Here is a 27,417-nt window from a genome sequence, read left to right as displayed (position 1 = left end):
CTGTGTATGAACGCCTTCCCTTCATTGCCCCTCATGCTTGCAGCTCCCCACCATTAGCTCAGCTCTGGCCATGGCTCGCTTCTCTCCCTGCCCTTCCTCCCCCCGGCTCACTGCCGGCTCACTGGGTGGCCTGGCCCCGGCCCACTCATGTCTGGGACCGTGCTGCAGCGGGTGCTGGCATGGGAGCACAGACCCCCAGCTCTGGACAGTGCTGCACTGCCATGTGCTGCTGCACAGCATCGCCCTGCTCACCTTCCTTCCCCTCTGGGGAAGAGCCAGTGGGGTCACAGCACCAAGAGACCCCCGTGTGAGGGGAGACTCACAGATGCTGACTGCTGTGAGAGAGCACCAGGTTAGGACTATCTCCATCACCGTGCCCCTGGCAGTGATGGAGATGCAATAGTGACCCACATGTCTAAAAAGGGAGAGGAGGGGGCTGCAGAGTGATGGTCTCCATCGCTTCACACCAGGACTGACCACCCCACATCATCCTGCTCTGGGGCAGCCATGGCCCAGCCGTGCTCATCTCTGGGTGCTGCCATGGTAGGCAGGCTCTGTGCCACTCCCGTGCTGCTGCGGCTGAGAACTCACAGCACCCATGGGCACCAGGGCTGCCCCGCAGCTCACCCTGCAGCCCCCGTGGCCCAGGGCAATGCACGGCTCCTGGGGCCCAGACAGGAAGGAGACGTCACCGCCGCGGAGCGTAACTCAAACCAGATGGGGCCGCGCTGTTCTCCAGGACCGCAGGGTGGTCACCGGCAGGAACTGGTCAAAGGCTGCCGGCAGGAAGCGGGCTGGGAGGGACGCCCTGGGCCCAGCAGCAACCCTGCCTGCTCTGCTTTAACCGCTTCGGGGCCGACCATGGCCGGAGGGCACTGAACCCCACAGCTGTGGGGGCGGGGAGGCAGTGGGACCCCAGGAGCCTTTGCTTGGGCACAAGCTCTTGAGCAGCGCTGAAGCCGCAAGGACACCTTTATCTGTCTGCCCATCCATCTGCCCATCCATTCATCCCCTTCCCGCCTACACCCCCCAGCCACAATCTGCACAAACACTCCTGGGAAGCACTGCCTGGGGCTGCCCTCGGCACACTCGCTGTCCTTCTGTCCCTTCTGCACAGGACAGGATGCCGTTCCCGTCCCCTTACCTACCAGCAATGCTCGGTTCGCAGCTGCTGGCCGCACACCCGTGAGGCTCCATCGCCCCTGAGGCCAGCACTGGCCGTGAGGCTGCTCTCAGACCTGTACATTTATTTACAAGAAGCCGAACGTACCGGTGTGGGCTCTCTCGTGTCACAGCCCTCACCCCACGGCAAAACCCAAAGCTGCAGGGATGGGGAGCGTGGTGCCAGTCCTGCGTCACAAGGTTGGGGTTCACGAAGGAGGGGACGAGGGTTGGGTGGGAACAGGAGCAGCGCCCGCGGCCCCGGCACGGCCATGCTGGCTGCGGGGGGACGCTGGCGGGCGGCAGTTCCTGTGTGTTGGTGGTCAGAGCTGAAGCAATCCTCCGGCGCGGGGGGAGCGCGGCCAGCTGCTCTGCATTAGGATGCCTTTATCTGGCGGGGACGTGTGAAGGAGCGGCCGTGCTGCTCCCCCGCTGGCAGAGCGGAGGGCAGGGGTGAGCAGCAACACAAAGGCTCCTTCTTCGCTCGCCGACTCCCAGCTGGGGATGGATGCTCCTGGAAGCGAGTTCGGATGCTTCCTCCCTTCCTGTGCAGCCCTCCCGGCGAGCAGCAGCGCGGGGCCAAGTCCGGCTTCCTCCGGCGGGAGGAGCGGCCGCAGCACCGGTCCTGTGCCAAGCGCCGGGGTGTGGATCCCCGCCTGCTTCAGCATCCCCGCACCGTGGCACTGGCATCGCTGCGGGAGAGGAGCCCAGCACTGCAAAAAGGGTCCAACGAAGCGGTCGCGGGGCACTGCTGCGGCATTTACAAGCAGAGCTGAGTGCCAAGCGTGGGTGCGAGGTGATGAGGAGCGCGTGGGCTGCCCGTGCAGCGGGGCTCATCCTGAGCCGTCCCAAAGGCGACTGAGAGAAATGCGAGCAGGGAGCGCTGAGCGTGGTGTGGGTGGGACATTGATGGGTGCGGGGAATGGAGGCTGCACGGCCGTGGGAATGAAGGGGGGAGCGTTGTGGGGATGCGGATGGCTCAGGCCCTGAGAGCCCATAAAGGTGGGAGCAGGTGGGGAGCACACAGAGTCCGTGCTCTGAGCAGCCCCACAGCACCCGGTACCAGCGCAGCGGCCACGAGGGATGCGGCAGAGCTGGAGCAGGGCCGGGGGTGGAGCAGGGTTGGTGCCAGCCCTCTGCCCCACAGTGGGATGGATGCAGGTGGGGCCGCCCCCGTACAGATCCTGCTGCGTCCAGGAGCCGGACTCGGGCACGGCCCCAATCCCATAGTCTGGCCCGAGCTCACGGTGCTCAGCCCACACGCGTAATCAGACACCCAGCGCCGTCAGCGAGCCCGAGCTGGTGATCTTCTTGAAGCGGTTGGCAGCACACACCCCAATGAAGTTTTTCTGCAAAGGAGAGGAAGAGAGGCATGAGTCCCACTGCAGACCTCTTGGTTGCACCCAGGGCTGGTCCAGGAACCAACCCAGGAACATTCGCTGCCCTCTGTCCTGAGCCCCTAAAATAAGCCCTTGGGATGCACCGGGAGGGAAACTGCCCGGGGACCTTCAAGGCTTCCCAGGCAGCACAGCAGGGTGATCTCAACCCCATCCCCTCCCATCCCTGCACACCTTCCAGCGCCGTCGCATGACGTATTTCTTGAGCAGCACCTGGGACTTGAGGCGGCGGTTGCAGCGTTTGGCTTTCTCTGCCAGGTTGGTGAGCCAGGGGTGCTGCAGGCACTGCCCTGCACTCATCCGAGCACTGCGGGGTGAGAGAGGAGCTGTCAGCCCACAGCCCCAGCCCACAGGCAGCCCCCTCCCGTGCCCCATATGTGAGCCCTGGCATAGGCTGTGCTCCAGCCACCAGCCCTGAGGACCAATGGGAAAAGGGGGTCACAAACGGTCCTGCATGTCTCACTTGGTAGCCCTGACAGGGACACTGGGGACAGCTGGTGGTTTTGGGGATGCTGATGGCCCCAACACAAAAAATGGCACATGGGTAGAGATGAGAACACACAGGTGGAGGATTGCCGTGGCTGCCGCCAGCTCCGCACCTCTTCTCTTTGATGATGAGGTTGGAGACAAAGTCCTTGGCTTCATCAGAAACGCTCTCGAAGGTCTCCTCGTCGAAGTACCAGTTGGCTGCCAGGACGTTGTTGAGTGTTTCAGTGTCGTTGTCACCCAAAAAAGGGGAGAGGCCGCTGAGGCTGAGGGATTGGAGGGTTGGTGAGCAGGAGGTCATGTGCTGAGGCACCCAAACTCCCCTCATGCCAGCACGGGGACCACTGTGTGCCCAGGGGAGCAGGGGGGGCTCAGCCCAACTTACAGCATGTAGGTGATGACTCCCATGCTCCACATGTCCGTGGAGTAGGAGACCTGCTCGTAATTGACCACCTCAGGGGAGAGGAACTCAGGAGTGCCGAAGTTCACCTTCAGCTTCTCCTCGGGGTTGTACCTGTGGATGGGGCAGTGATTCAGCAGGGGGTGACAGGCTGTCCCCAAAGCAATATCCCCCCCCAGGAAAGGATGAGCCCACTCCCACCAGGCTCTGCCCTTCCCATCCCCCAAACCCAGTCCCACCCTGAAGGGTGGGAGCAGGTATGGAAGGAGCCGAGGGAAAAAGGGGAGCACAGCACCTTCGAGCCAGCCCAAAATCAATGATCTTCACCATGTGTCCGGTGGCAGCGACGCAGAGAATGTTCTCGGGCTGTGGGAACAAGGACAGGGGGGTCAGCGGGGGGTGATGGGGACATGTCACCCACACCCAGGTCACAGCAGTGCTCCGTGCTGCCCAGAGCCCTCTGAGCCCCGTCCTCTCCAAAAGCCTCGAGTGAACTCACCTTGAGGTCGAGGTGCAGGACGCGCATGTGGTGCATGAAGCGGATGCCCTCGCAGATCTGCCGCACGAACACCATGCAGTCCACCTCTGTCAGGTGGTAATCATCATCGATGATCCGCTCAAAGAGCTCTCCGCCTTCCACGCTGTGTGGGCACAGGTTGGTCCCTGGGTTACCTGGGGCTCCGTGTCCTGCAGAACCTCCAGCTTCCAGCACCACGGGCACAGCCAGGGTGGGACACGTGCATGCTGGGCTCATCCCCAGCCCCAGCACAGCCATGCACAGTGCTGCCCCGAAACAGAGGTTGTCCCCAACCCCGGAGCAAGGAGGAAGGTGTGACAAGCAATGCTGGGGATATCCCTTGGTGCTGACCAACTCTGCTTGGTGTGAGGTTGGCACCTATGCTCCATCCCCACGCATGGACACAGCCTCCCTGCCACACTGCCCCTCACCCAGGCATCAGGCACCGTGCAGCACAGCCCCAGAACTCACAACTCCATGAAGAGGATGATCTCCCGGGGCGTCTCGATGGCATCATAGAGCTGGATGAGGTTGCGGTGGTTCAGCTGGTTCATCACGTCGATCTCCAACAGCACCATTTCCTGTGGCAGGACCCCCACCATGGCACTGCTGTCAAACCCAGCTGATCCCCAACTCCACGTGCCCAAAGCCCAGCTCCCATCACAGACCTTGTCCTTGGCTCCCTGCTTCCGGATGACTTTGGCAGCCAACTTAAGCCCTGTCTGCTTTTCTGTGCACGTGTGAACTTCACCGAATTTTCCCCTGAGGAGAGAGAGGTGTTGATGGCATCACGGCTGCATCCCGCTCCCTGCACCCGTCCTGCACATCACGCTGCAGTCAGGAGCAGTCCTGGGGGCTCAGAGCCACCCCTGGGAGCCGGAGGAATCCGGGCGTCCCCAGCCCTCCCATCCCACTCCCCCTTACCCGCCTAGGATTTCCTTGGAGCTGAGGTTGTACTGGGAGCTGACGCTGCCCGTCCGCAGCGTGATGATGCGGTGCGCAAAGGGAGCGGGAGGAGGAGGGACATCATCTGCCGAGAGAGGAAGGGAGTGAGAGCAGCACTGCGTGACAGGGAACCCACTGCTGGGACCTCCCGGCTGTGAGCGTCTCGGGTGCTGCAAAAAGCACGGTCTGCCAGAGCCTGCCAGCAGCTGCCCCGGCACCTACAGCATTCCCTCCTGCGTATCACCTTGCTGCATGTCACCCTGCCATGTGTCCGCTCACCATCCGCCGGGCCACCATCCCACGTGTCACGCTCGCCCTCTCCAGGCCACGCGGCTGTGCGTCACCCTCAGCGGACCACTCTCCTGCATGTCACACTCGCCCCCTCCATGCGGTACCCTCTGTGCCTATGTGCCACACTGCCCTTCTGTGCCACCACATCCCATTCACCCACCCGGGACAGACCCCACAACTACAGGAGACCCCAGCCAGGGGTCAGCGCAGCCCCCAGCCCTGCTGTGCCCCAAGGACGCGGTGCAGGACATCAGGACATGCTGTCCCCTACCACCAGCCAGGCGGTGGCTGTCACTCCGGCCACGGGGACGGTTCCTGTCCCTCTGGGCAGCCCCGGGCAGCACGATGTGTGCCAGGCTGAGGCCGGGAGAAGCCTGGGGAGGGGACGCGCCGCATTTAGCCCTGTTTACAGTGAAACTGGAGCTTGAAGACTGCCGGGTGGGCCAGGAGCCAGCAGCATGAGCTGGCACTCCAGGAGGGCGGCAGCAGAGATGTGAATACACCCCAGGGCTGCTGCACCACGGAGGGTGCTGGGGTGTCACCACCACAGGGCTGAGGGCATGGCACAGATCTGCCGTGGCGCAGCCTTACCCAGAATCTCAAAAGGGTCTTCCTTCCCAAAATCGGGGGTGAGGTAGGGGCTGGGTGGTGGCTCTGCCACCGGCACAGCTGGCTGCCCCATGGCCCCAGGGCCCGGCTGCTCTGCGTGCCCAGGGGGCTCTGACCCGAGCTGGGGCTGCTCCTCAGCACCAGGCAATGTCCTCTCCTGTGGGACGGCGGTGCTGCCCGCGGGGACGGGCTGCTCTGGGGGCAGCAGATCCCCCTGGGCTGGGCTGGGCTCCGCCAGACCCTCTCCTGCTGGTGCCATAGGGGTTTCCTCTGGGATTGTCTCCATCGCAGACACCTCCAGCCCGAGCTGCTCCTCTCTGCAAGCAGGAGCGGGAGGTGAGCATCACCCAGAGCCCAGCCCCCAACCCTGCCCCAGGACGGGACCCATCCTAGGAGGACCCCATCCCAAAGGGTGAGCACTGGGTACCTCTGGCAGGTGGCTGGGCAGCTCAGGCTCTGCATCAAAGCTGGGCGTGTGGGCTCGGCCCCCTTCAGTGGCTGCTCCTTGTTTGTTTGCTTTGTGTTGGCCTCTTTCTCCCCTTCACCCTGAGCCCCTGCAGCAGCCGGAGCCTTCTCTGTGGGCTCCTGCCCTCCATCCTCAACCTTTGCTGCAGCTGGGGGCTTCTGCGCAGCATCTGTAGCCTTCTCTTTTGCAGGTGCTGTGACTTTCTCCTTTGCAGTCTCTTTGCCTCCATCCTGAGCCTTTGTCACCACTGCATTTTTTTCCACCTTTGTGGGTTTCTTCCCTCCATCCTTTGCAGCAGCAGGAGCCTTCTCCTTTGCAGGCTGCTTTGTAGCTGGGCTTTTCTTTGCCTTTGCAGCATTTTTCCCCCCATCCTCAGCCTTCGCAGCAGCCGGCTGCTCCTTCACAGGCTCTCCCTCACTATGGGCTGGTGCTGCAGCTGAGGCTGTCCCTGCAGGCTCTGTCTTCCCTCCTTTAGCCTCTGTTGCAGCTGAAGCCTTCTTTGCGGGCTTTGCTTCTCCTCCAGCCTCAGCTTCTGGAGCACCTGGGGCATTCTCCTTTGGAGATTCTTCCTGAGCCCCTGCTACAGCTGAGCCCTTTCCCTGTGCAGGCTCTGCTGTCTCTCCTTGGGACTCTCCTGTTGGGGTTTTCTCCTTTGCAGGCTCTTCCTTCCCTCTGTCGGTCTCCGCAGCCAAAGCCCCCTTCTTGGCAACTTCTTTTTCCCCACCATCCCCATGCTGTGCAGCATTTGGGACTTTCTCCTGCTCAGGCTCTGCCTTCCCTCCTTCAGGCTCAGCCTTCTCCCTCGCTGCACCGTGAGCTTCAGCAGCAGCACCCGGAGCCATCGCCTTCCCAGGCTCTTCCTTCCCTGCAGCAGCTGGCACTTTCTGCTGTGTGGGCTCCGCTGTCCCTCCATGGGGCTCTCCTGCAGCACCCACAGCCGTCTCCGTGGGCTCTTCCTTCCCTCCATTCTGAGCCTGGACAGCATTGCTGGCAGCAGGGGGGGCAGGCTGTGCTGCACTGGTCTCTGTTCCAGGGGGGGCCGCACTTCCAGACCCCCCCGTGTCGGCAGTGCTGCCCGGCACCTCTTGCTGCTCCATGGGCATGGGCGGCCGCCCCGGGTCGGCGAGGCTCCTGCAGGGAGAAGACAGGAGTTGGGGGCACTGGGGAGCAGCGGGATGCACGTGGCTGCCACACTGCCGTGGTGCTCCGCTATCTGCCCTGCAGTGACTGATCAGCAGCCTGACACCGGCACCTGTTGTGGTCACGGTGCCATGCGGACGGTCGGGGCAGCTGGGGGCCCGTGGGTGCACATGTCCTGGTGTGACTGCCAGGTTGGCACTATATGAGCCCCCAGCCCAGCAGTACAAGCCCCCAGCCCAGCACTGTGTGTCTCCAGCCTGGCACTACAAACTCCCAGCCCAGCAGCATATTCATACCCTGCTTCCCACAGCCCTGACCACGCTCAACCACGAGCTCCATTCTCCCAGGACCCAAAGCACGGCTCCCTGCATGACCGTCTTTGAGACATGGGTGGCCCATCCCAGGAACAACCCCCCCAACAACCCTTCTGGCCACGGGGCTGCTTTTACAGGACTTCCCACAGCTTCTGCAGTGCCTCGTGCTCAGCCCTGTGCCTTCGTGGTTTGGGTGAACCCATGGCCACCACGGAGCTGGTGACCCTGGTGACTGCACGGACCCCTTCACCCACCCCATAGCCCCCATCTCCTTTACCTGGGGTCCCCGGGGCAGAGGGCAGTCAGAAGAGCAGCATCCGCAGTGTGGCAGCGCCTGGACGGAGCAGCCCCTTCTATACTGGGTGTAACGGAGCCGGATTAGTGCGGAGAGAGAGGGGTATCCTTTACACCAGCAGGAGCCGGCCCGCTTCGCCTTTCCCAGCACCTGTTGCTGCTGGAGCCCGTTCAAAGGACACGCCACTCTTCCATGTGCTCCCACCGGCCAGAACGCACACAAACAGCGAGCGGGAGCCGGCACACGGCCACCGGAGAGGGAGGGAGGGCTGGAGGTGGCCCCGTGCGGGGACTGCGATGTGCCTCGCCGCTGGGGACAGCCCTTGGCCAGAGCGTGCTGGATGCTGCCCAAAGGAGCAAACGCTTCCAAGGCGCCCACAGGGGACACGGGGCCGTCACTGCATGGAGATGGCACTTGAGAGCCATACATAAGGGTGCCACGAAGCTGCCGGTGGCTTTGCCCATTGGTGCCAACCCCCGGGAACAGTGGCTCTGGAGTGATGCCATGTGGTGCCACGGGCACGGCCAGCTCTGGGCATGCTGCTGGGGATCAAGAAAGAAAGGGATATCCACTGGGAACTGCAGCACCAGCCCATATCCCTCTCGTTGGGAAGCAGTCAGAATTCAGAGCGCATGGCTGGGGATCAGGGGCAGAAACAAAGACACCGGGGCTGCTGCTGGGTGCACCACAAGCCCACGGTGCGCAACGGGGCTTCGGGGCTGATCGAGTCTCCAGGGCTGTGCCAGCTCCCTGCCGAGCCTTGTTTACTTTAAATCTCTGAAACCTAAGGTGAGGAAAGCACTGCTCACAAGGGCACAGACATCCCCCGTCGCTCGGGTTTCTGCAGGGGGCGGAGGCGGTCACTTGAGGCTTTCAGGAGGAACCCCCGGTAACCGGACCCGCTGGGTGAGGGCGCTCCAATTATAACAGCTCCTAAAGCCGAGAGCACTGATTTATCACGCGGTGGCAGCAGGAGCACCAGCGCCCTGAGGAGGAAGGGCTCAGCCTTTTGCCTGCATTGCTCCTTTGAGAGGGGACAGCAGAGCTCTTGGCTTGGTGACGCACCATAAAGTAGAGGGAACAGGGGAAGGAGCCGCCCCAAGGCACACGGGGCCAAGGAGCTGCTCCTGGCCCCGCTCCAGCTGCCCTGCTTTGTCCCCAGGAGCACCACTGCTGCTGCTCGGGCACTGCATGCAGTGTGGGTAGGAGATGGCCCAGTGCTGCTCCTGGGGATCCCCTCCGGCAGAGCACCCCCAGGAGCTGGAGGGTTGCCCTGGCACAGCGCACACAGAGAGGTGGGAAGGGGCTTCAGGACCACATGTGGCACCAGCACTGCTGTGCTCTCCCTCTTGCGGGCATCACAGGGGAAGAGAGCTCTGTTACACAGCAGTTTCTGCTCTAAGCACAAACCCTGCTGACAAAAGGAGCCCTAAAATCAACCTGGGTGGGAAAAGCTCCAGGATAAACCTTTAAAAGGAGACCCGTGCTATGCTCTTTCTTAACCAACCTCAATGGAAAGTGCAGGGTGAAGCACGACCTTCTCAGGTGCATGGTTGCCAACGGCCTCATGTCCCACTGCTGAATATAGGAGCAGAGCCCCACGATAGGGCCAGCACTACTCCTCTTCCTGCCTCCAGTGCCGGGGGGATGCAATGCTCACAGTATGAGCAAATGTTAATGCTGGGCACTGGCTGCCCGTGGGCCTTTCCTTACCCTTCGCACACATGAGATGCTCCCAGTGAGCTTGCGGGGCTGCGGGCTGGGGTCAGCTGTGGTCCGTGCAGGGCATTAAGAGCAGGATTCCAGGTGAGGATATGGCCACTGCTGGAGGAAACCCAAAAGCCTGGGGCAGGATCAGGCAGGAAGGGCTGTGATCACATTTGCTTCTGCAGAAGAGAGGAACAGTGAAAATACCCCCAGCACCCTGCTGCCCGCCCCAAATGGAAGAGACTGGGAAAGAAGCAGTTTCTCCTTCCCCTTCACTGCTCAGCCCCAGGGCTGGGGCTCAGGGGGAGGCTTAAACAAAGAAGAAAGTACAGTATGGGGCTGGGAGCTGCTTCCTTGGGGAGCTCTGCTCATTCTGATAGCTCTGTGCAATGCCAGAAGAACCTCAGGCATCTCCCACCACAACCACAACATGAGCAGCAACCATTGCTCTGAAGGATGCAGCCTCACTGCAGCCCCGGCAGCGCAGGTTCGTGGCTGCAGGCAGCCGGGCTGCGCTCACACAGCTCAGCTCCCCTCCTCCAGAGATCAAAGGCAGCGTCTGGTATTCAGCAGGGCACCAACGGGGTCACACAGGAGCGGATACGGCGCTTCCGCCACCCCATAAACGCATGACGGGCGTGCTGGGCAGTGTGGGCACACAGGGCTTCGGGCAGTGCTGGTATCCACGGCTCTCAGGGACTGCAGCAGCAACAGCTCTGTCATTGCCAGCTAATGGCCTGGCCTCCATGCATTGGTGCCAGGCACTTGGAGGCACCTCCGTGCAGCCATGGGCTCACAGTAGGTGCCACCTTTGCATGGCACGGTTGGGAAGTGGCTGAGGGCAAAGGAAGAGAGCTGCATCCCAACTCGGCAGGCCAAGAGCAGCACCTGGAGCCCAGCGAGTATCCTGGTTCATCCAGTCTTAGTCTCATTTAAGAAACTGTTGGAGCCTGGGAGGAAATTTTAGGACAAGGTGAGGAGCAAAGCTCTTGAAGTGGGCACAAATGCTGTTGTCTTAAAGGAGGTGTGAAGGAAGAGCATGCTGTGGTTTGTTTTGGTGCTCCTAAAAGACGTTTTGCAGGGAATGGGAAGCAAGCTGAAGACTGCCATCTCACAAGGAAGATTTGGAGGCTGCAGGAAGGGCACAGCTGCTGCACACTGGGTTTTGGAGCACGGTGCTCCAATCTCTGTGGATCATAGAAGACAAACCAACCAGCACTGGTGGTTCTCAGGCTATAGGTTTTTTTGCCTCCTCATTCAAGTACTCAAGCCATAGTCTACACTGGCTGCAACTGGAACCCAGGCTGTCCCAGGGAGGCTGGCACAGCACCAAGCACACCATTCCCTAGCGACGATGGTTGTCACAACTCCAGCAGCGTACTTTAACCTTTATGCTTTCCATGGGTGAGGAAGGTTCTTTGCACAGCCAAGCCCCATCCGTGCTCCAGGAAACCCAACACCTCAGCTAAATTGAGCAGTGGAGCCACAAGCAGACCCCACCTGAGTGCTGGCTGAACCATGGTAACACAAGCCAGCCTGCCTGTCCCCTCACAGACCAACCCAGACATGTGGTCAACAGCTTCACTGCCTCCATCTGCACTGTGGGTTCCCTGGGCGAGCCACAATCCTATCACATTGTGTCTGATAGGGACAGACAGGGAAAAATCCCAATGCCATCAAGAGATGCACCACAGCTTCCAGCAGCTGAGAGCAGGCAGACAGAATCGAGGCCAGGGGTCTGACAGCGTAACAAAGCTGTTTTAGTCAGGATCCTCTTTGCCAGCTGATAAAATCCTCCTGTTCTCAGCTACCGTTCAACATAAAGCCCAGGAAAACATTGCCTTTAGTTCCAGTTCTAGTGTGAGTTCAGCAAATTACTCCACAGAAACAGGACTTAAAAAAACAACACTGGAGATTCCACCCCACCCCAGTTCTCCATCATTATTCCTACTTCCAGTCCCACTCACCCTCCATGCACACTCAAAGCTGGTGAACTTTGAGTTGTGTTTCTGCCTCTTCCTCCCCAGAACACCCAGCATTTACTGCTTTCAAGCAGGAGGCATTTTCCAGCAGGTGGATGCTTTCCTCCTAATTAAGAGAGCAGGTTAAGCTTTTGCACCCCATCAGCAGCACTGCCTGCTGCCCCATGCAGCATGGCAGCTCCATGCCCTCTTTCACCAAGTTTGCAGTATATGGGGAATATAAGAGGCCATATCTGCAGGAAGAGGTAATATCTTTTATTAGCCCCAGTGATATAGATGGAAAAAAATGGCAAGCTGTTGGGCATACGAACCCTTTCTCAAGTCCAAAGCAGAAGCCATGTAAGGCCATCACGGAAACGCAGTTGCTCCATCATTCAGGGATTGATGTCTGCTGCAGCTCAGCAGCCTCATTATCCTGCTTGCCTTCACATTCTTCCACAGCTCATCAGCATTCAGGTTTCCCTTGCCTTGCCACGAATATTTACAGCTCCAGCAGCCCACACACTGCCTGCTTCACAGGAACTGGCACTGGAGGCTGGAGAAGTTTCTTGGTGGCACATTCAAAGTCCCAATTTCTCTGTCTGGCAGCTCAGATGGAATAGCTCCACTGCAACAGCAGTAAGCTTATGGCACACTGAGAAAAGTCTGCACACCTTTGGTCAGGGAGATCCATGCAGATCTGAGCATTTTCAGGAAAATGTGATGAAGAGTACACTTACATGTTCCCCTTGCATTCTGCAGACCACGTGGCAGTGTCATTCAACCCACACAAAAATCTCTTCTCGAGTCCCTCAGTCACTTTCTAACTGCACAGTACTTAGGAGAACACACACCCACATCCAAACAAGAATCTCCAGGTACAGTGAATGTTCAGCTTTCAGTTTAGCTCTTGTAGGACTTCCTGCCCCTATCATTTCTTAAGAGAAAGGAAAAGCCTGCAGCCTGACATGCCTTGAAATTTCATCATGATGCTAAAGTTTACTGATAATGATCCCTTAATCTGGATTTGATCATCTCTTTACAATGCTGCAATTTTTGTCCTCTAGCACCTTAGACCATTTGGTCTATATTTAGTTTTCCTGGCTGTGCTAGACTGGCCAGGAGACAATGCATCTTTAGCCAACATAGCTGTGCTGGCACAAGCCAGAGAGGCAGCAAAACAGCAAGAGTCATTTGCCAGTTAACTGGTTCCCCAAATAGAATGACTTCAGTTATAAAACAGCAGAAGGTTTAATGCTCTACCACACACAGAGAACTACTTTAAAGCAAGACAAGACAAATATCAGCATTCATCTCAACATCATGACAGACCTACAACACGCTGGCTTGAGGAAGTCTTGTATTATTCAACACGACTCAAACTTAATATATTGTAAAAGCCTAAGAGACAGCAAACTGAAATCAATACTTAGGTGTACAAAGACAAGGCAGCTCTTCCAGATGCACACATCCCTGCAGGTTCAGAGTGTCCTTTAAGAAAAGCTCTCTTGGAATGAGACTGAGCCTGCTAGCAAGAAACAGCAGTCAAATTATGATTTTTTATTTAGTTTAAGTACACAATGTTTGTATACAATATAAAAACCTGGTTTAGTCTTTGGAGACTAAGATGTCTACATGTAAAAAATGAGGCCACGGAGACTGTATGGCTCTCAGTACGCCGTGCCTCTGCCATCTGCCTCAAATGGAGTTAAATCACTCAAACGATAACGGAGCCAAGTATAGGTGTTGAGACTGAGGGGAACCACATACAAACAACTGCTCCTTCTCTGCACATCAAGGGCACAGAGCAGGATGTGCTTTCCTCCTACTATCACATGGATGCTTGTTAGCATCGGAATCTGTCCGAGAAGTTTGGAGATTTCGGCATAGTCAGTGGCTGCTCACTGGGCTTCACTTCTACGCTGCGGTATCTGCGTATTGGGTTTGCCTTGTGAACCTGGAAAAAGCAACATCAACATGAAGAAAATGGTTGCATTTATGATAAAACTGGAACATGCAGGCCAGACGTCAGTGGGATGCAGGCAGACATCTGATCTGCCTTGGTCACTGGAGTGAGCCACGAGGAACACACAAGACAGAGGCTGTGGGTTTCACTAGGATTATTCCACTCCACACGTGTACAGCTCCAAAATCAGTTATCTCAGCAACCTTTTCAGTTTTTACTTTTAAATGACCAGTTGGGACATTAGTAAGGAGTCAGTATGTGACAGGGAGACTTGAAAATACAGTCTTAAAGCAGTTCAACATTGACATTAGCTCATTTAGTACACTCACACATTCCTTTGGGTTCCTGTTTAGAATGAGTTCACTTACCAGTTCTTGTCTTAGCTTAGCAATTTCTTCCTTTTTACGTTCCTCTTCTTGCTGTCTGACTTGTTCTTGAAGCTTCTCTCTTCTGGCTTCTAGGTTTGCCAATCGTTTTTCAAACTCCTGTCGCTCTTTAGCTCTTTTTTCTGTTGCCAGCTCAAAGCTTTCAGGAACTACAGAACCAGAAAGGCTCTCTAAGTTTAGAAATAGAGGGAATAACATTGGTGCAAAGGCAGTCAGGTAAAGCAGAGCAGTACTAATATCAAGAAGCTGCCTCCCTGTGGAGTGCTTCATCTTGTGAGGGTAGTTAGTAGACACTTCTGGGGTTCCAGGGAAAAGCTTACAGTTAAACACGAGCAGCACTAACACAGACATTACCCATGCCACAGGTGTTCTCATAGGAGAGAGCAAGCACACAATTGTTAGTACAAACAAGTTTTTGACTCCTGTACCCTATGAAGTTTCTAGCTCCACATAAACTAAGTTGTAGATGCATTCATCTCATTACAAATGGGAAGAAAAGACTGACAGCTGCTGCAGAAATGCCATCTGTCTCTACAGGGAGCTCCTTGCATACTATTTACCCTTATCCCAAGCTAGCACACACATCAATCATCTGCCAATTGTAGCATAGCTGTTAAATACAGCTGCCATGTTAGTGTGGGCCAGGGGGGCAGCAGAGAGGAAACTCCCCCACACTCCCTAGGGAGGCAAGCTGTTGGGAATTAGTTAAGTGCACAGCACTACTCACTGCACTGTGAAAGAAAGAGGCAACAGCCAGCCTAAGCATCATTTAATTGCATCAGTTCTGAGTTACCAACCAAGCCTACGTAGCAAGTACTCTACCTGATAACAACTTATTTTCCTTTTTAGGCACAAAAGGCTCCTGGTACACCACTACATTGGGACGAGCTTTAAAACATGCTGCCTCCTTCTGCTTTTTCAAGTCTTCTTTAAGCTGCATGAGAAGAGAACCCATCAAGTGCCAGGAATAACAAAAACACCATCTTTCCCCCACACAGAATTCAGCACTCCAGACACTGGAAAAGCCAGGCTGACTTCAAATTGGATCACTTGCACAGAAAACATTATTAAAGCCAAGAAGATGTGTCACTTGTTGCCTGCCAGTTACTTTTGGAAAAAAAAAAACTTGAACAGTTTCAGATCACAGACCAGGATAATCTTCAAGTTTCCACTGCAAACTTGACATGAGAAAAGCAATATATTACTCATACATCAATAAATCCTTCAGCACAGAGATGGTCAAAGGGATTCAGCAGCACATAGCTGCTGCTTAGCAGATACCCCACAGCTGTTCATGCAGTCCCATCACCCACTGTAACGGGTGAAAGAAACCCAAATCACCAGTCCCTTACTCATTATAAAATCTCGTGCCAAGTACAGAACAATCCATTAACGACCCTGATCTCAAGTGCTGAAGTTGAGCCCAACCCCAACTACTTTAAGTCTGCTCATATCTGTTACCTTTGTTTATCCTACCTGCTGTTTCCAGCTCTGTTGCTTAGCAGCTCCCCGTTCATCAATCTGTAGATTGAATGGCTCAGGCTGAGTTGGGGTTTTGACCTTCTTTTCTGGCAGCTTCACGTGGTCAAAATAAGGTAGAGGTAGCGCCTTGAACTTTGGCACCTGAAAGAAATAGCTTGAAATATTCCTTGCCCTTTCTGCAAATGCATAAAGCTTAGGATGCTTAACAGACAACAGCAAGAAGCAAGTCCTGCAACAACCTTTTTTTACTTATGAGGTGGAATACAAGGTAATTTTTAGCTCTTACCTCTTCCTTCTGCAATTCTTCTATTTTTTTCTCTTTTTGTATTAGCCGCTCTCTGTCACGGGAATCAAAAGAGAAGGGGCAAACTTCCACATGCCTCTGTTCTGGCATTTTAGGTTTGAAAGGCACTCCGTAGTGTGGCATAGGGTGAGCTTTGATCACAGGGGCAACCTCCTTTTCCTAAAGAGATAGTAGGTATTAGGATCTGACACACAGCACTTTGCAGGAAGGTTACAACTCAGGCCCCAAAGTCTAGAATCCCTGTAGTAAGGGTCAGAATAACATCAAGAAAACACTTTAGATACTACAAGAAAATAATAAACCAAGTAGCACCAATTTACAGGCATGGTTGGACAACATTTGATGCCTCATTTGGCTCTTAATCTCACTCCAGGCATATATAATTTGAACCATCTCCTTCAGTAATTGGAGTGAGACAGTGACTAAGTTCAAGTGCAATATCTGTTCTTTTCAAATAGAAAAAGCCAATATTCTTTATTCTCTGGAACTGTAAGCAGTTTACTTTCCTCATTTGTAGAGGCAACACATCTAACAGCCTAGGCAGTGTCCTCATGTTTTAAAAATTATTCTGTTCTTCTGTAAGAGAATTCATTTTCTGTAAAATGAGTAGCAGTAATTAAATCTTTAGCAAAGAAAGGTGTCCAGGGGGGGACTGTCTAGCAGGAGGGAAAGTGCTAGCCAAACCAGAGCATCACCAACAAGCAAACATATGACAGGATGACCAAGGCAGTCACCACAGTGGAAGAGGAAGGCTTTACAACAGTGCATCCACAGTTACCTTTTCTTCATCTCTACTAGTCATTCGGGTTCTGCTTTTCAAGGCAAAGACTGGAGACTTGGGTACGGTAACAGGAAGCACTTTCTTCTCTGGAACACCCTGTTCAAGACAGACAGTAAGGAGTCAAACCAACAAAAAAATGCCAAGATAAGCAGTCTTACATATTGCACTCTGCATTCACTGCTCTTCTTAGTTAATGATAGACATCATTTACTGAAGACAATTAAATACACAATGAAACATGCTAAGGACACTTTGGAGCTAGTTGTCACCTCAGTCCTAATTCTTGGGTATTACTAAACTTACCACAACATCCTCCAGGATTTTAGTTGGACATGGCCTGGAATGAAATTTGAAGTGCTCTTCTTCCTGCTGTTTCTTATTCTCACGGTCCTGAATTCTTTTCTCTATTTCCAAATCAAAGCCAATTGGCTGTGTGAGTTCCTTCACAGGGGGTTTCTTGGGCAGGATTGGCCCACCATCCAAAATTTTGTGATCGAGCTCTCGTGCTTTGAATTTGTACCTACACAAGAATGACAGACAGTCACCTACACATCGCATGAAGCAATATGCAGCTTCTAGCAAATGGCTTTTCATGGCATAAGTCAGAAGTACTCAGGTACGTAAACAGTTGTGCCAAACATATGCATTGTTCTGTGAGCAGCTTTAGTTAGCAACTCCTTTGCTTTTTGAAAAAGCAAGACTTCAAGGACCACCTTATGGATTGCATTCTTAGAAATCCAAAATTTAGCTTACAGGAGAGTTTTAAGCTGTATGCAGGTTATACTATTGTTGCTATACCAGATTTGCTTTACTAATCATAAGCTGCACTCAACAATCATCTCTTCTTGAAGACTCTCTTCTTCAAAATAAGTTGGCAGCTTTTACATCCTTACATTAACTTTCACAGGATTGTGCACGACACCCAGAAGCAGCTGAAATGTTTTTATGCTACTCATTCTTTTACACATACACACACAAAAAAGGGTCTTAAAACATAGCATTTTGTTCCAGTGACAAGCAGTTCTCTCAGAGGATCAGAACCAAGCCTTTACTTACTGCTGAATTTTCTCAATTTCCTCTGCTTCTAATTCTGCTGCACTCTTGCAGGCAACAGGTCTGAAGCGGTGCTTTGTTTGAAGCACTGGTGTTTTAGGGTTGGTAAGTCGAGCTTTCACTGGCTTTGCTGGAGCTGGGCCTAAAATTCAAGTAACAGAGCTGAGCAGTTAATGGCAAGGCCTGCAACAGATAGACTGCTTGCCCAGCAGAGTAAGCAGAGAGTCTCTGTGCAGTTTCCTGGCCGTTCATGTATAGGTTTGCTTACCTTCATCAGATTTCCTGCTCCTCAAATGGTAACGAGAGGGTGTGCGTTTCTGGAATGCTTCAACCTGCTGAGCAAGGGACACATACTCTGATGAGGTATCTTCCAGTTTTCTTTTGCTTCCCGTGGACAGATTGAAAGGTTTGGGGACAGTGGGTCCCTTCGGCATTCGCATCTGGAGAAAAAAAAAAAGAATGCAGTCATTATGGCCTTTTAAGAGAAAGATATTGTGAATCAGAGAGGGAAGGAAGCTTCAATTTCTTCCCCTTATTTAAAAAGGAGACAACACTTAATATATTTACACATAAATCACTGACTATGCATGCTAGCCATATCAAGAAAAGGTACAAAGTAGAAGACTGAAGCATAACATGTAGCAGCTAATAGATCCAATATTGAAGGGTCTAGCTTTTCAAAAGCATCCTTTAGCATCTTATGCAGTGCAGGCATACAGTGAGCTAACAGTTACATATCCACAGCTCCCCGTCTCAAGAATTTACCAGCTGAGAGATACCAGCAGCATGTGTTGCAAAAGCAGAACAAAGGAAAGAGAAAAGTGGTGTGCAGAATTACTCATCAGCTGAGCACTGGCAATACTCAAGTTCTTACTGGAGAAGGAGGATGCTTCCTCAGTACTGCTGCAAAATCCACTTCCTTGTACTCTTTCTCAGGCTGGCTTTCCACATGTTGTTTAATTCTATTCTCTGTGCAGAAATGGAAGTCAACTGGCTTCGTTACTTGACCAACAGCTCTCTTCACAGGTTGTCCTAGGGAAGAACAGTATGTAAGGACTGGAAACCTTTTGGGGTGGGATCAGAGGAAGACTTTTTGGGAAGGGGGAGAAAACGTTTAATTTCCTTTCCTAATATCTGGTGGAGTTTTTAAAGAACTGTTTTAGAATCTTTCAAAACATGACAAAATAAAACTTTGTTTCCAGGAAGTTTAAGGAGAAATGTACATTAAAAGCCACCTAAACCATAACGTGTAGTATGAGGTCTGGAATGTTTGCTTTCCAAAAAAATACTTGTACAGCCTCATGCAGCACTCTCTAGCCCAGTACAGGCTCAGCTTGCAATTTAGCTGGAGCTCACCTGTTCCAGCAATAGCTGCCTTCAGGGACTCCTCATTCTTCTTTCGCAGCTCCATGACCTCCCGCTGCAGCTGCTGCATCTTTTCCAACTCCTGCTCCTCTGTACTCTTCAGCTTGCCAGCAGTATTGGTCCTCCTGCAGAAGCACATCAAAGACTGAGATATTCCCTTCACTGGTTATTAGTATATTAGTGGAAAGGAACATGCTCATCTCTGAGATGACTGCAGAAGCACAATTCTTTCTAGAAGTAGATTATTTAGAAAATACCTGTTGGGATTTTGTTTCCTCTGCCATCCCACATACCCATTTGTGGCATGCACAGTTGATCAGAACAACTTTTTTTTCTTTTCAAAATTAAAGGGAAAGTTTTCCTTTGCACAGGAAAAGTCAGTGAACTATTGTTCATGGTTGCCTTGATCTCCTATTTACCAAGTGCAATGCCATTACATGCTAAATTGAAGTTAAAAACACTACAGCAAGGACTGCCACCCAAATCAACTGTCATCAGCAAAAACAAGCTTCAGCCACAGCAAATTACATACTTTAACATTGTTGGCGTGGAGGGGACAGTCAGTTTGTTTTTCCCTCTTGCTGGGGACAGGTCAGGATGATGCAAAAGCTCTTTCTTTGGGGATGCATCCCTCAGCTTCTCCTTGCTGCCAGAACTGAAGTAGCAAGTTGTTAGGGTAAATCACCAACTACCATGCTCTAAACAAAAGATCACCTGCAGCTCTCACCATCCCACATAACATCCCAACACCCAGTGAGTTAAGATATGCCAGATGGGCCTTACCTCACCATGGGCCCAGGTACAGACTGTTTAGTTTTCCCTGGCACACTACGGCTGTAGAAGGGAAGATTATTTACTGAGTTTTGGAACTTAAGCTTTTACTTCTGAGGAGGTAGATGTACTACAGTTCATCTAAGTATGACTATTTGCAAAACTGGCTTTGAAAAAAAAAAAAAGTTTCCTGGCCCTAAGCTTATTGATAAGTAATATCTCAGCAGCTAAGAAAACCTGATGAATACTTTAGCTGTGACTCCTCCAACACTTATGACTAATTGGTGACTTCCAGTCAGACAAGTAAGCCAGATTTCAGTTAGCTGACAGGCACTGAGTATGTAATAAAAAGCTTCAGAATCCCAAGCTTATTTCATTCACACCTTCACCATCAAACAGAGCACTGAATTCACATCTTACAGACATTTCTCCTCATCTATGAGACCACTATCCAGGAGTCAGGCTTTGGTCTCCTGTCCCTAACCTTCAGAACAGCTCTGAGAACCTAAGAACCCTTCCAGCCAAGTGGAAATCCTTTTGAAAGGAAATATTTTCAATCCCTTTCTCAGCCCCACACAGAAGGACTTTGATGACATACATTCTCATTTTTTTCAGGGGTGGAGCCTCTTCCTTGTTAGCCAATGCAATATCATTTTTCTCCATTTTCACTCGAGCTGGCTGTTTGCGTTGCTGTGTTTTTCTTTGCTTTGTAGCTGGTCTTCTGCCCGCTCTGGAGTGGAACAGAAAGTAGAGGTTAGTTTTCCCACGAGGTCCAAAAAGACACGTGATCAGTACAACACTATGTCAGTGCCTTACCAACTCCACCATGCTGTGTGCTTAATGTAACAAGCCAAATGCAGCATAAATGACTTAAGATTACAATCCATAAACATAATAGTCTTTGGTGTATACAAGTGTACAGAACCCCTTGATTCACATCAACAAGTTCTGCCCAACTCATAAACAAAGAAACTTTATAAGTCACCTCAGTTTCAGATATCCTCACATTCCAGAAGCTCCCAGTGCCATAGAGTCTCATTTGACAAGTATGTGAGACACTGCATTACATTTCCACCCTAGAGATTACCCTTCCAGCTTAGCAAGCAGATCAGCTATCCCAAAACACAGTCTTTGAGCTAGAGAGCATTAGTCCCTCAGGACAACCCTGAAACAGCTAGAACTGCAAACACTGAGAGTAAGAACCTGCTTAATCACACTGCTATCAATCTTCACACAAACTAAATACTAGTATTTCACCTTTGAGGGGCCTCAGCAGGAGCCCTCCAGCTTGTCAGGGATCCAACAGTACCCTGAGGAACCACATCAGTCTCTGATACTTCTGCTCCATCCTCTTCACAGTTTTCACCTGCAAACAGCAACAAAGATCAGCTCATAAATATACACACACACACAGTAGAATGCAAAAATGAAGCCACATGAAACTTTGCTACACAGCAATATAAGAAGATGGTCCCAAAATAGCCAAACTGAGGTTTTTTCATTTCCCTAGTGAAAGACAGGTAAAATTTATCCCCTCCTCCCCATCCTGTGCCAGCTTACTCTTTGTTATTCCTTGTGACGTGAGAGAAGAAAGAATGAGAGCAGGCTTTGAAAAAGCAGGACTGTTCTGCAAGACCTTTCCCAGATTTTCTGCAGGAGGGATATTCTCCAGGTTGGCTTGCTGGTCTGTGAAGAAAGGGAAGACTTTCACTATATACACTATATTTGAAGTTCATAACAATACCTCTGAATACCATTATGATGTTAACAAGTTACAGATCATGATCAAATTTTGAATTAAAAAAAATCCAAGCTCGATGAATGATGCAGTCAATAATGACTCATCCACTGGCACAGAAGCCAAACAAGCATCACAGCAAGCCCTCGTCCAAAGAGAAAATAAACCAAGGAGTTGGAAACAACTTACCAAACCAGGAGTCTGCATTGTGTACATCATCATCGCTTAAAGTTGCAAAGTTGATGCAGGGGTTTGGGACATCGAAGGAGTAGCGAGATTCTGAGCGAGACATCTTCACACTGCCCTTGGGAGGCCTCCACCTGCACTGTTACAACCCTTCAGGCAACAAGAATTGGTCACCTGTTAAACCAGATCCCAGCACAGGTGCCCACTCCTGCATTATTACTAGAGACAGATGCTAAAGATATCTTTGGTATGTTTTCCCATCTTGTAATTCACAGGCTTAGCACAGGAGGGCTCACAAGCAGCACAGGTTCAAAAACATCAAGAAGGCTTCAAAAAAACTGCAAAAGTTTTATTTGTACCTGTCAAGGCTAGGAATGTATTTCCACAAAGAAGTAAAGCACACAGCTTTTTCAGACAGGGACCAATCTGTTCTTTCCTCCCTCACCACACACAGCAAAGAGGACTTCTTACAGTTACCAGACATGGATTCATAGAGCAAAAGTCTGACAAAGTGGTGGATTCCAGAGCACAGCAAAGCTCCACCTTTCTCCCTCTGAAACACTACAAACAAGAGCTAATAACACAGAGAAGCACCATTGTGGAGAATACTGATTTTCAAAACAGAAGAGAGTTCTGCAAAGCATTGTCATAGAGCAATAAGCAGGAAGAAGTCAGAACTGGGTTGCTGGCAAGTCCTGTGGAAGTCCGCTGAGAGGCTGGCCAGGCTGTAAACAAACCAAGTAGTAGGAGAGCGTCAAGATCAGTCCCTGCAGTTAATTAGGAGAGCAATGACAGCAGAAGGAGTCCTTATGTCAACAAGTGTTATTAAATACAAGGGAACAGGAATAAAGACAGCAACTAAGTAATAAATCCGCAAATTGGAACTACAAAACCTTTTTGCAAAGGCTTTTTTTTAATAATGATTTTATAATGCCTCACTTAGCCACAAGGCAAAGCCCTGGAGAATATGTTATAAAACACTCCCAAAGGAAATCCCCTGAACATGGCTTTTTGGAGCCCAACCAACTCCAAAACAAAATATTCACATCCCACAAATTCTAAGGCCTCAGCCATTGGTCCAGGCTGAGCCCACATAGCTCCCCCTAGGCAACAAGCTGCAGAAACAGGAGTTTAAGAGTAAATTAAAGCAGCACTCGGGAGGTATCACTGCTGCCTCTAACCCACAGCCCTACACCTTCCAAAGGAGCTGCACTGAGAAGTCCACAGTGCCCCAGCACAGCTATTGTAAGGGGAAGAATGCCATCACAGAAGCATCACCTCCATGACTGAAGATGTCAAGGTAAGATCCAAAGAAGGCAAACAGAAGAATCTCAGCCAAAACCAACTGTAACCGAGCTCAAGACATGGCTGGAATTGAATGCTTTCCTACCACCCTTAATCAAGATAGGGTTTCTGTCAACACTACCCACTTTTTTAAAAATCAAATGCGTCATCTGCATTCTCCCCTCACCCTCCGGTCAGTCCACCAAGCTGGAGCTGCAGGGATCGTGTTTCACAGCTACTTGTTTCCACTGCTCACTGCTGCTGGGCTGCAACACCTCCCACAAGCCAAATTGTTTCCAATTTTTTGCCACATAAAGTCTGTATTCTTCCATGGCTCAAGCAATGCAGGAGTGCCTCCTCACTGAGCCCTTTCCCTCCCCACACCAGTCTGAACTGAATCATCAGCCACGAAAACAAGTGTGCACCAATACCATGGTTTCGTACTCCAACTCTTTTGGACAGTAGAGTTATTCTGAACGAACCCCTGAGAGCCTGTGCTTCAGTCAGGTGAACTCACAGCATCCTCCTCATAACTCCCTACACACCCCCCCAAGTCTGAGGCTAAGGAATTGCCATTACAGGTCCACAGAACTCTGCGAGGACCCACAGCCCCATTCTGCAGGGTGGCTCACAGCACAGTTTGTGCATGGTTCACACCACCCTAACTCAAGAACAGCAGTACAGAGCAAAGATCCAGTTCCCTTGCTTTCAAGAACAGCCCAAATTCATTCAGTAAAAATAACTGCAAGACTAAAATTGTAATTCTCTTTCTAGTTGCGCTGTCCTGACTGACGTAAATAAGCTACACATAGATATGACCCCATACAGGTTCTGTACAGAGCAGCAAAGCCATATCTGCGAAGGTGAACAGACCATGGGCTTCTCTACACATCAGGTTTCTTTTGAGTAACTACACTTCGGCACGTTCCAGAAGAGTGCCTCAGCATGGTTTGGATTAGTTGGCTTTGATAAAGGATTAAGCTAAATTGGAACAAGCATTCCTATCCCAGAATAAGACTGATCCAACAGCAAGTGCAACGGGTATTTTAGAATAACTTCACACCTCACTCTAATCCAAATTAGCTTTAAAACGCTGACGTGATTCCATCACAGATGTGTTCAGTGTCTTTATCTCATTGCAGTTGTGAATTTCTTGCCAGAAACGTTTTGACTGGATGAGGCCAGAGAGGAGCAACTCGGGTGACACCTGCACAGCACTGATCTGGCTGCAATACAGCACCAAGCATGTGCTAAGGGGATGCTTCAGCTACACAATCGTGATCTAACCACAAGAGGCCCGCATTTGGAGGGGTTCAGTGTTGGGAGAAGGAGGGTGCAGGGAAAACCTGTTCTTTCCTGCTCCTCTGGTCCATTTGGAACACCAGCATACGACAGTTCACCGTTGGAGCTTCATAAGCTGCAGATGTTACTTCCTCTAAGATCCTACTAGGATCAGTAAGTATGCAGATGTTGTAAAGTATTGGATGATCAATATGTATACAGAGAAGTTAGGCTAGTAAGATTATCACGTTGGAAAAGATAAGCAGAGAGAAATGGAAATGCTCACCAGAGTTGTAGACTTGCAAGAAACTCCATGAGGAGCAATCTCCAGAAAGAGATCCTTCCTCAGTGGCAGTCAGCCCTTAAATGGGGTGTAGGAGAGGTGCAGCCAGGCTCCACCTCTTCCAATCACACAGGTGAATTGCCTTCACCTGTGCTCCCACAGCTGACTCAGTGCTCACCTCAGGGGGTCAATCAGAGGTTGGGGCCATGATCCAACAGTTCCCCTACAGTTTGGAAAGACAAAAAGAACCCAAACGTACCAGATGTGTGAAAAGGACATCCTGAATTCCACTGGGAACCAAACAAATCCAATCTATTCAAACAGGAGTAAGCAGAACCCCCCAACAAGGGCTGAGGACACCACACAGACATTTGCTGCAGTGATTCCAGTACCTTTTGCTGTCAAGCTCAATGTTGACTGCCATTTAATCACAGAACACTGCACTAACAGGGCAACTCCTTTAATTCAACCTGGCAGCTTCTTCATTCTCCTACAGCACAAAGCTCCCCACGATAACCCAAAGTTCCCAGGTGCTTTTCACTGGCTAATATATAAACTGAGCCATTATAAAGGCGTGGAAACTGTTTCTCCAGCGATACAATCCTACCACCAAAGGCTTGGGGGAGGCTATCCCCCCACACAGCTGCCACGTGAACTTCCTCAGCGGGATGACAGCAGCCAGCAACAACACCCTCGCTTTCTCCTGAGTAGGGGGGAGAATTCTTAAATTCTGGATTTACAGCTTCCCTTTCTTCTTAAGTTTCATCGTTCAAAGCTGGGGGGAGGAGGGGGCGAAAGGGAGGAAAAAAACATGCTTTCCTGCAGCACAGAACCGACGCTGAATTCATTGCCCTACCACAGAGCAGAGCAGTGTTATTGTCTGTTATTATCCCATCGTGTAATGCTTGGATTGAGGCAGAGAGTCGGGCTGGAGGCAGGGGGAGCCGCACACAGCAGCCCGAGGGGAGCGAGGATCCAGCAGCCTCTGCCTCAAAGCTGCCCTGGGCTGTTCCCTTTCCAGCAGCCCAAAATAGAGCCCGGCCACCTCACACTCCGTAAATGAGAGCCCAGGAGCTCTGAGAGGCACGGAGATGGCACGTTCTAAGAACAGCAACAGCAAGGAAACAAGCGTTATTTTTAGGCAGGTAACCTCTGTTATTATTAGATAAACTGACGTCCAAATAAAAAAAAGGACAGCCGACGTGATAGCTCTCCATTACCGAGCACACCCCCTTTCCTGCTCCTTACTTCTCTGAGGACTGAGATCCCGTTACAAAGCAGCAAATCCCTTTTTTTTCCCCCATCTTAGGCACAGGTTTTCCCGCCCGCAGCCGTTCCCAGAGCCGTTCCCAGAGCCGCGGCCTACTCCCAGAACGCTCCCAACAGCGACCCGGGACGCCGTCACCGAGATACACTCAGGAAGCGGGGAAGACGCGAGGAGAGGCTGCGGACGCGGACAGCCCCGTGAGGCCGCTTGTACCCCCGGTTCCCCTCCGCTCCCACTCACCTCAGCGCCGCAGCCGCCGAGCGCGGGGCCTCTGCCCGCCGCCGTTAGCGGATTTCAAACGGGGCTCGTGTTGTCCGAATGGACCAATCAGCGCCCAGAGCACGCCCTCGCTGCGTGCTGATTGGGCGGGCAGCGCAGACGCTAAAGGACCCGGATGAGCAAGCCCCTCCCTCCCTGCATCCCTACCTCTCCCCAGCAGAGGCTGATGGGAAATGTAGGATCCAAACGTACCGAGCCCCAGCCTCAACAATAAGAACAAACAGCAACTCCCATCATGCACAGGGAGGGAGGGGTCTGGCCAATCAAGGGAGGCGGAGCTCTGAGGCAGCCTATCAGCTGCTGGGAGGCGGGTCTCCCAGACAGGGCAGAGAGCCGTCCGGCTGGTCCGCATCCGGCGCCCACATCCGCCCTCTGCCGGGTCTGGGCACGGTCAGCACCCGCGGCAGCACGGCTGTGCTTTCCTTCAGGCTCTTTGAATTAAAGCAACAAGGCTCTAGAGCCTCCAGGCCCGCCTGACACCAGCAGCAGCCGCCTTGCTCCTTGGCTCGCTCCACCAAGACGCTGCGGGCAGGAGATAACATCCCTAGCTATTTCTGTAGCGGTTTAAAGATCGTTTGGTCGTTGAGTCAGCAGTGACTGGCTCGGCGAGATGACAGCGGGGGTGTTTTGTTCTGCATCCAGCTGCCAACAGAACCACGGTCACATGGGCACTGCAGAACAGAGCCATGAGCACTCAGCTCCTGCCATTGCTGTGTTACAGGTCACTGATATGCCCGGCTCATAGCTCCCATGAGCAGATGTCTGTCTCACTCCTACTGCAGGGGTTCTGCAGGGGTAGAAACAGTGCAACAGCAGGGCTGGCTCCTTCCTGCCCTCCTTGCTATGCTGTATCCCTCAACAGCTGACAGGTCACCCGATTGCAGGATCCAGGAAGGATCCCACACCCGATTCCCCACGTCCCGAAGAAGTCATGGCCCCGCACCAACCCCTCACACCCCTCCACGGCCATGGGTTCAGGCGGCCATCTCAGCCCTGTGCCACATCGGCTTCAGGCCTTACCCAGGGTTCACCTCACCTCCGCGGGCACAGCACCGAACCGCAGTGCGGGGCGCAGGAGAAGCGATGCGCGAAAGACGAGAACTGCGAGCAGAGGAGAGGCGGCTGCCACCAGGGGGCGCCCGAGTCCAACCGTCCTCGGCGCCGTTGCGCTTGCGCACTGGCATGGGTGCCCAACGCACTCTCGCCTCGCCGTTTTCGCGCATGCGCATCGCTCCTCACTCAACCTCGCGGCGTTGCACGCATGCGCGCTGCCCCCTCCCGTCCTCCCACCCCCCCGGCTCG

The 27,417-nt window shown here is 52.4% G+C and overlaps 2 protein-coding genes across 7 annotated transcripts; both read right to left on the bottom strand.

Moving 5' to 3' along the window:
• Positions 1 to 1,232: 1,232 nt before the first annotated feature.
• On the bottom strand, positions 1,233 to 8,160 carry MYLK2 (myosin light chain kinase 2). Its single transcript, XM_031591257.2, has 12 exons — positions 8,004 to 8,160; positions 6,234 to 7,403; positions 5,789 to 6,123; positions 4,886 to 4,991; positions 4,630 to 4,723; positions 4,433 to 4,542; positions 3,944 to 4,085; positions 3,740 to 3,810; positions 3,430 to 3,558; positions 3,158 to 3,310; positions 2,733 to 2,865; positions 1,233 to 2,510 (listed from the first exon to the last, which is right to left on the bottom strand). Exons 2-12 carry the CDS (start codon positions 7,373 to 7,375, stop codon positions 2,430 to 2,432), a joined length of 2,496 nt encoding a protein of 831 aa, XP_031447117.2. The 5' UTR covers positions 7,376 to 7,403; positions 8,004 to 8,160; the 3' UTR covers positions 1,233 to 2,429.
• Positions 8,161 to 11,944: 3,784 nt separating this feature from the next.
• Positions 11,945 to 27,289, bottom strand: TPX2 (TPX2 microtubule nucleation factor). 6 transcript variants are annotated; one of them, XM_031588829.2, is made up of 18 exons: positions 27,152 to 27,289; positions 21,725 to 21,871; positions 21,358 to 21,483; positions 21,055 to 21,163; positions 20,396 to 20,527; positions 19,810 to 19,860; positions 19,559 to 19,681; positions 19,018 to 19,151; positions 18,536 to 18,693; positions 17,930 to 18,101; positions 17,665 to 17,803; positions 16,912 to 17,128; positions 16,606 to 16,704; positions 15,810 to 15,986; positions 15,518 to 15,664; positions 14,864 to 14,975; positions 14,024 to 14,211; positions 11,945 to 13,646 (listed from the first exon to the last, which is right to left on the bottom strand). In XM_031588829.2, the coding sequence occupies exons 2-18, from the start codon at positions 21,825 to 21,827 to the stop codon at positions 13,536 to 13,538; spliced, it is 2,298 nt and encodes a 765-aa protein (XP_031444689.2). In that variant the 5' UTR covers positions 21,828 to 21,871; positions 27,152 to 27,289; the 3' UTR covers positions 11,945 to 13,535. The 6 variants fall into 6 exon arrangements, with proteins under 6 accessions (XP_031444689.2, XP_031444705.2, XP_031444696.2 ...); XM_031588845.2 differs by having other exon boundaries at positions 27,136 to 27,269; XM_031588836.2 differs by lacking the exon at positions 27,152 to 27,289 and adding an exon at positions 26,077 to 27,086.
• Between the last annotated feature and the right edge of the window lie 128 nt (positions 27,290 to 27,417).

Source organism: Phasianus colchicus, chromosome 17 (assembly GCF_987193195.1).
Source record: "Phasianus colchicus chromosome 17, bPhaCol1.hap1.1, whole genome shotgun sequence".
Classification (NCBI taxonomy): domain Eukaryota; kingdom Metazoa; phylum Chordata; class Aves; order Galliformes; family Phasianidae; genus Phasianus; species Phasianus colchicus.
This window is presented reverse-complemented; position numbering and strand designations above follow the sequence as displayed.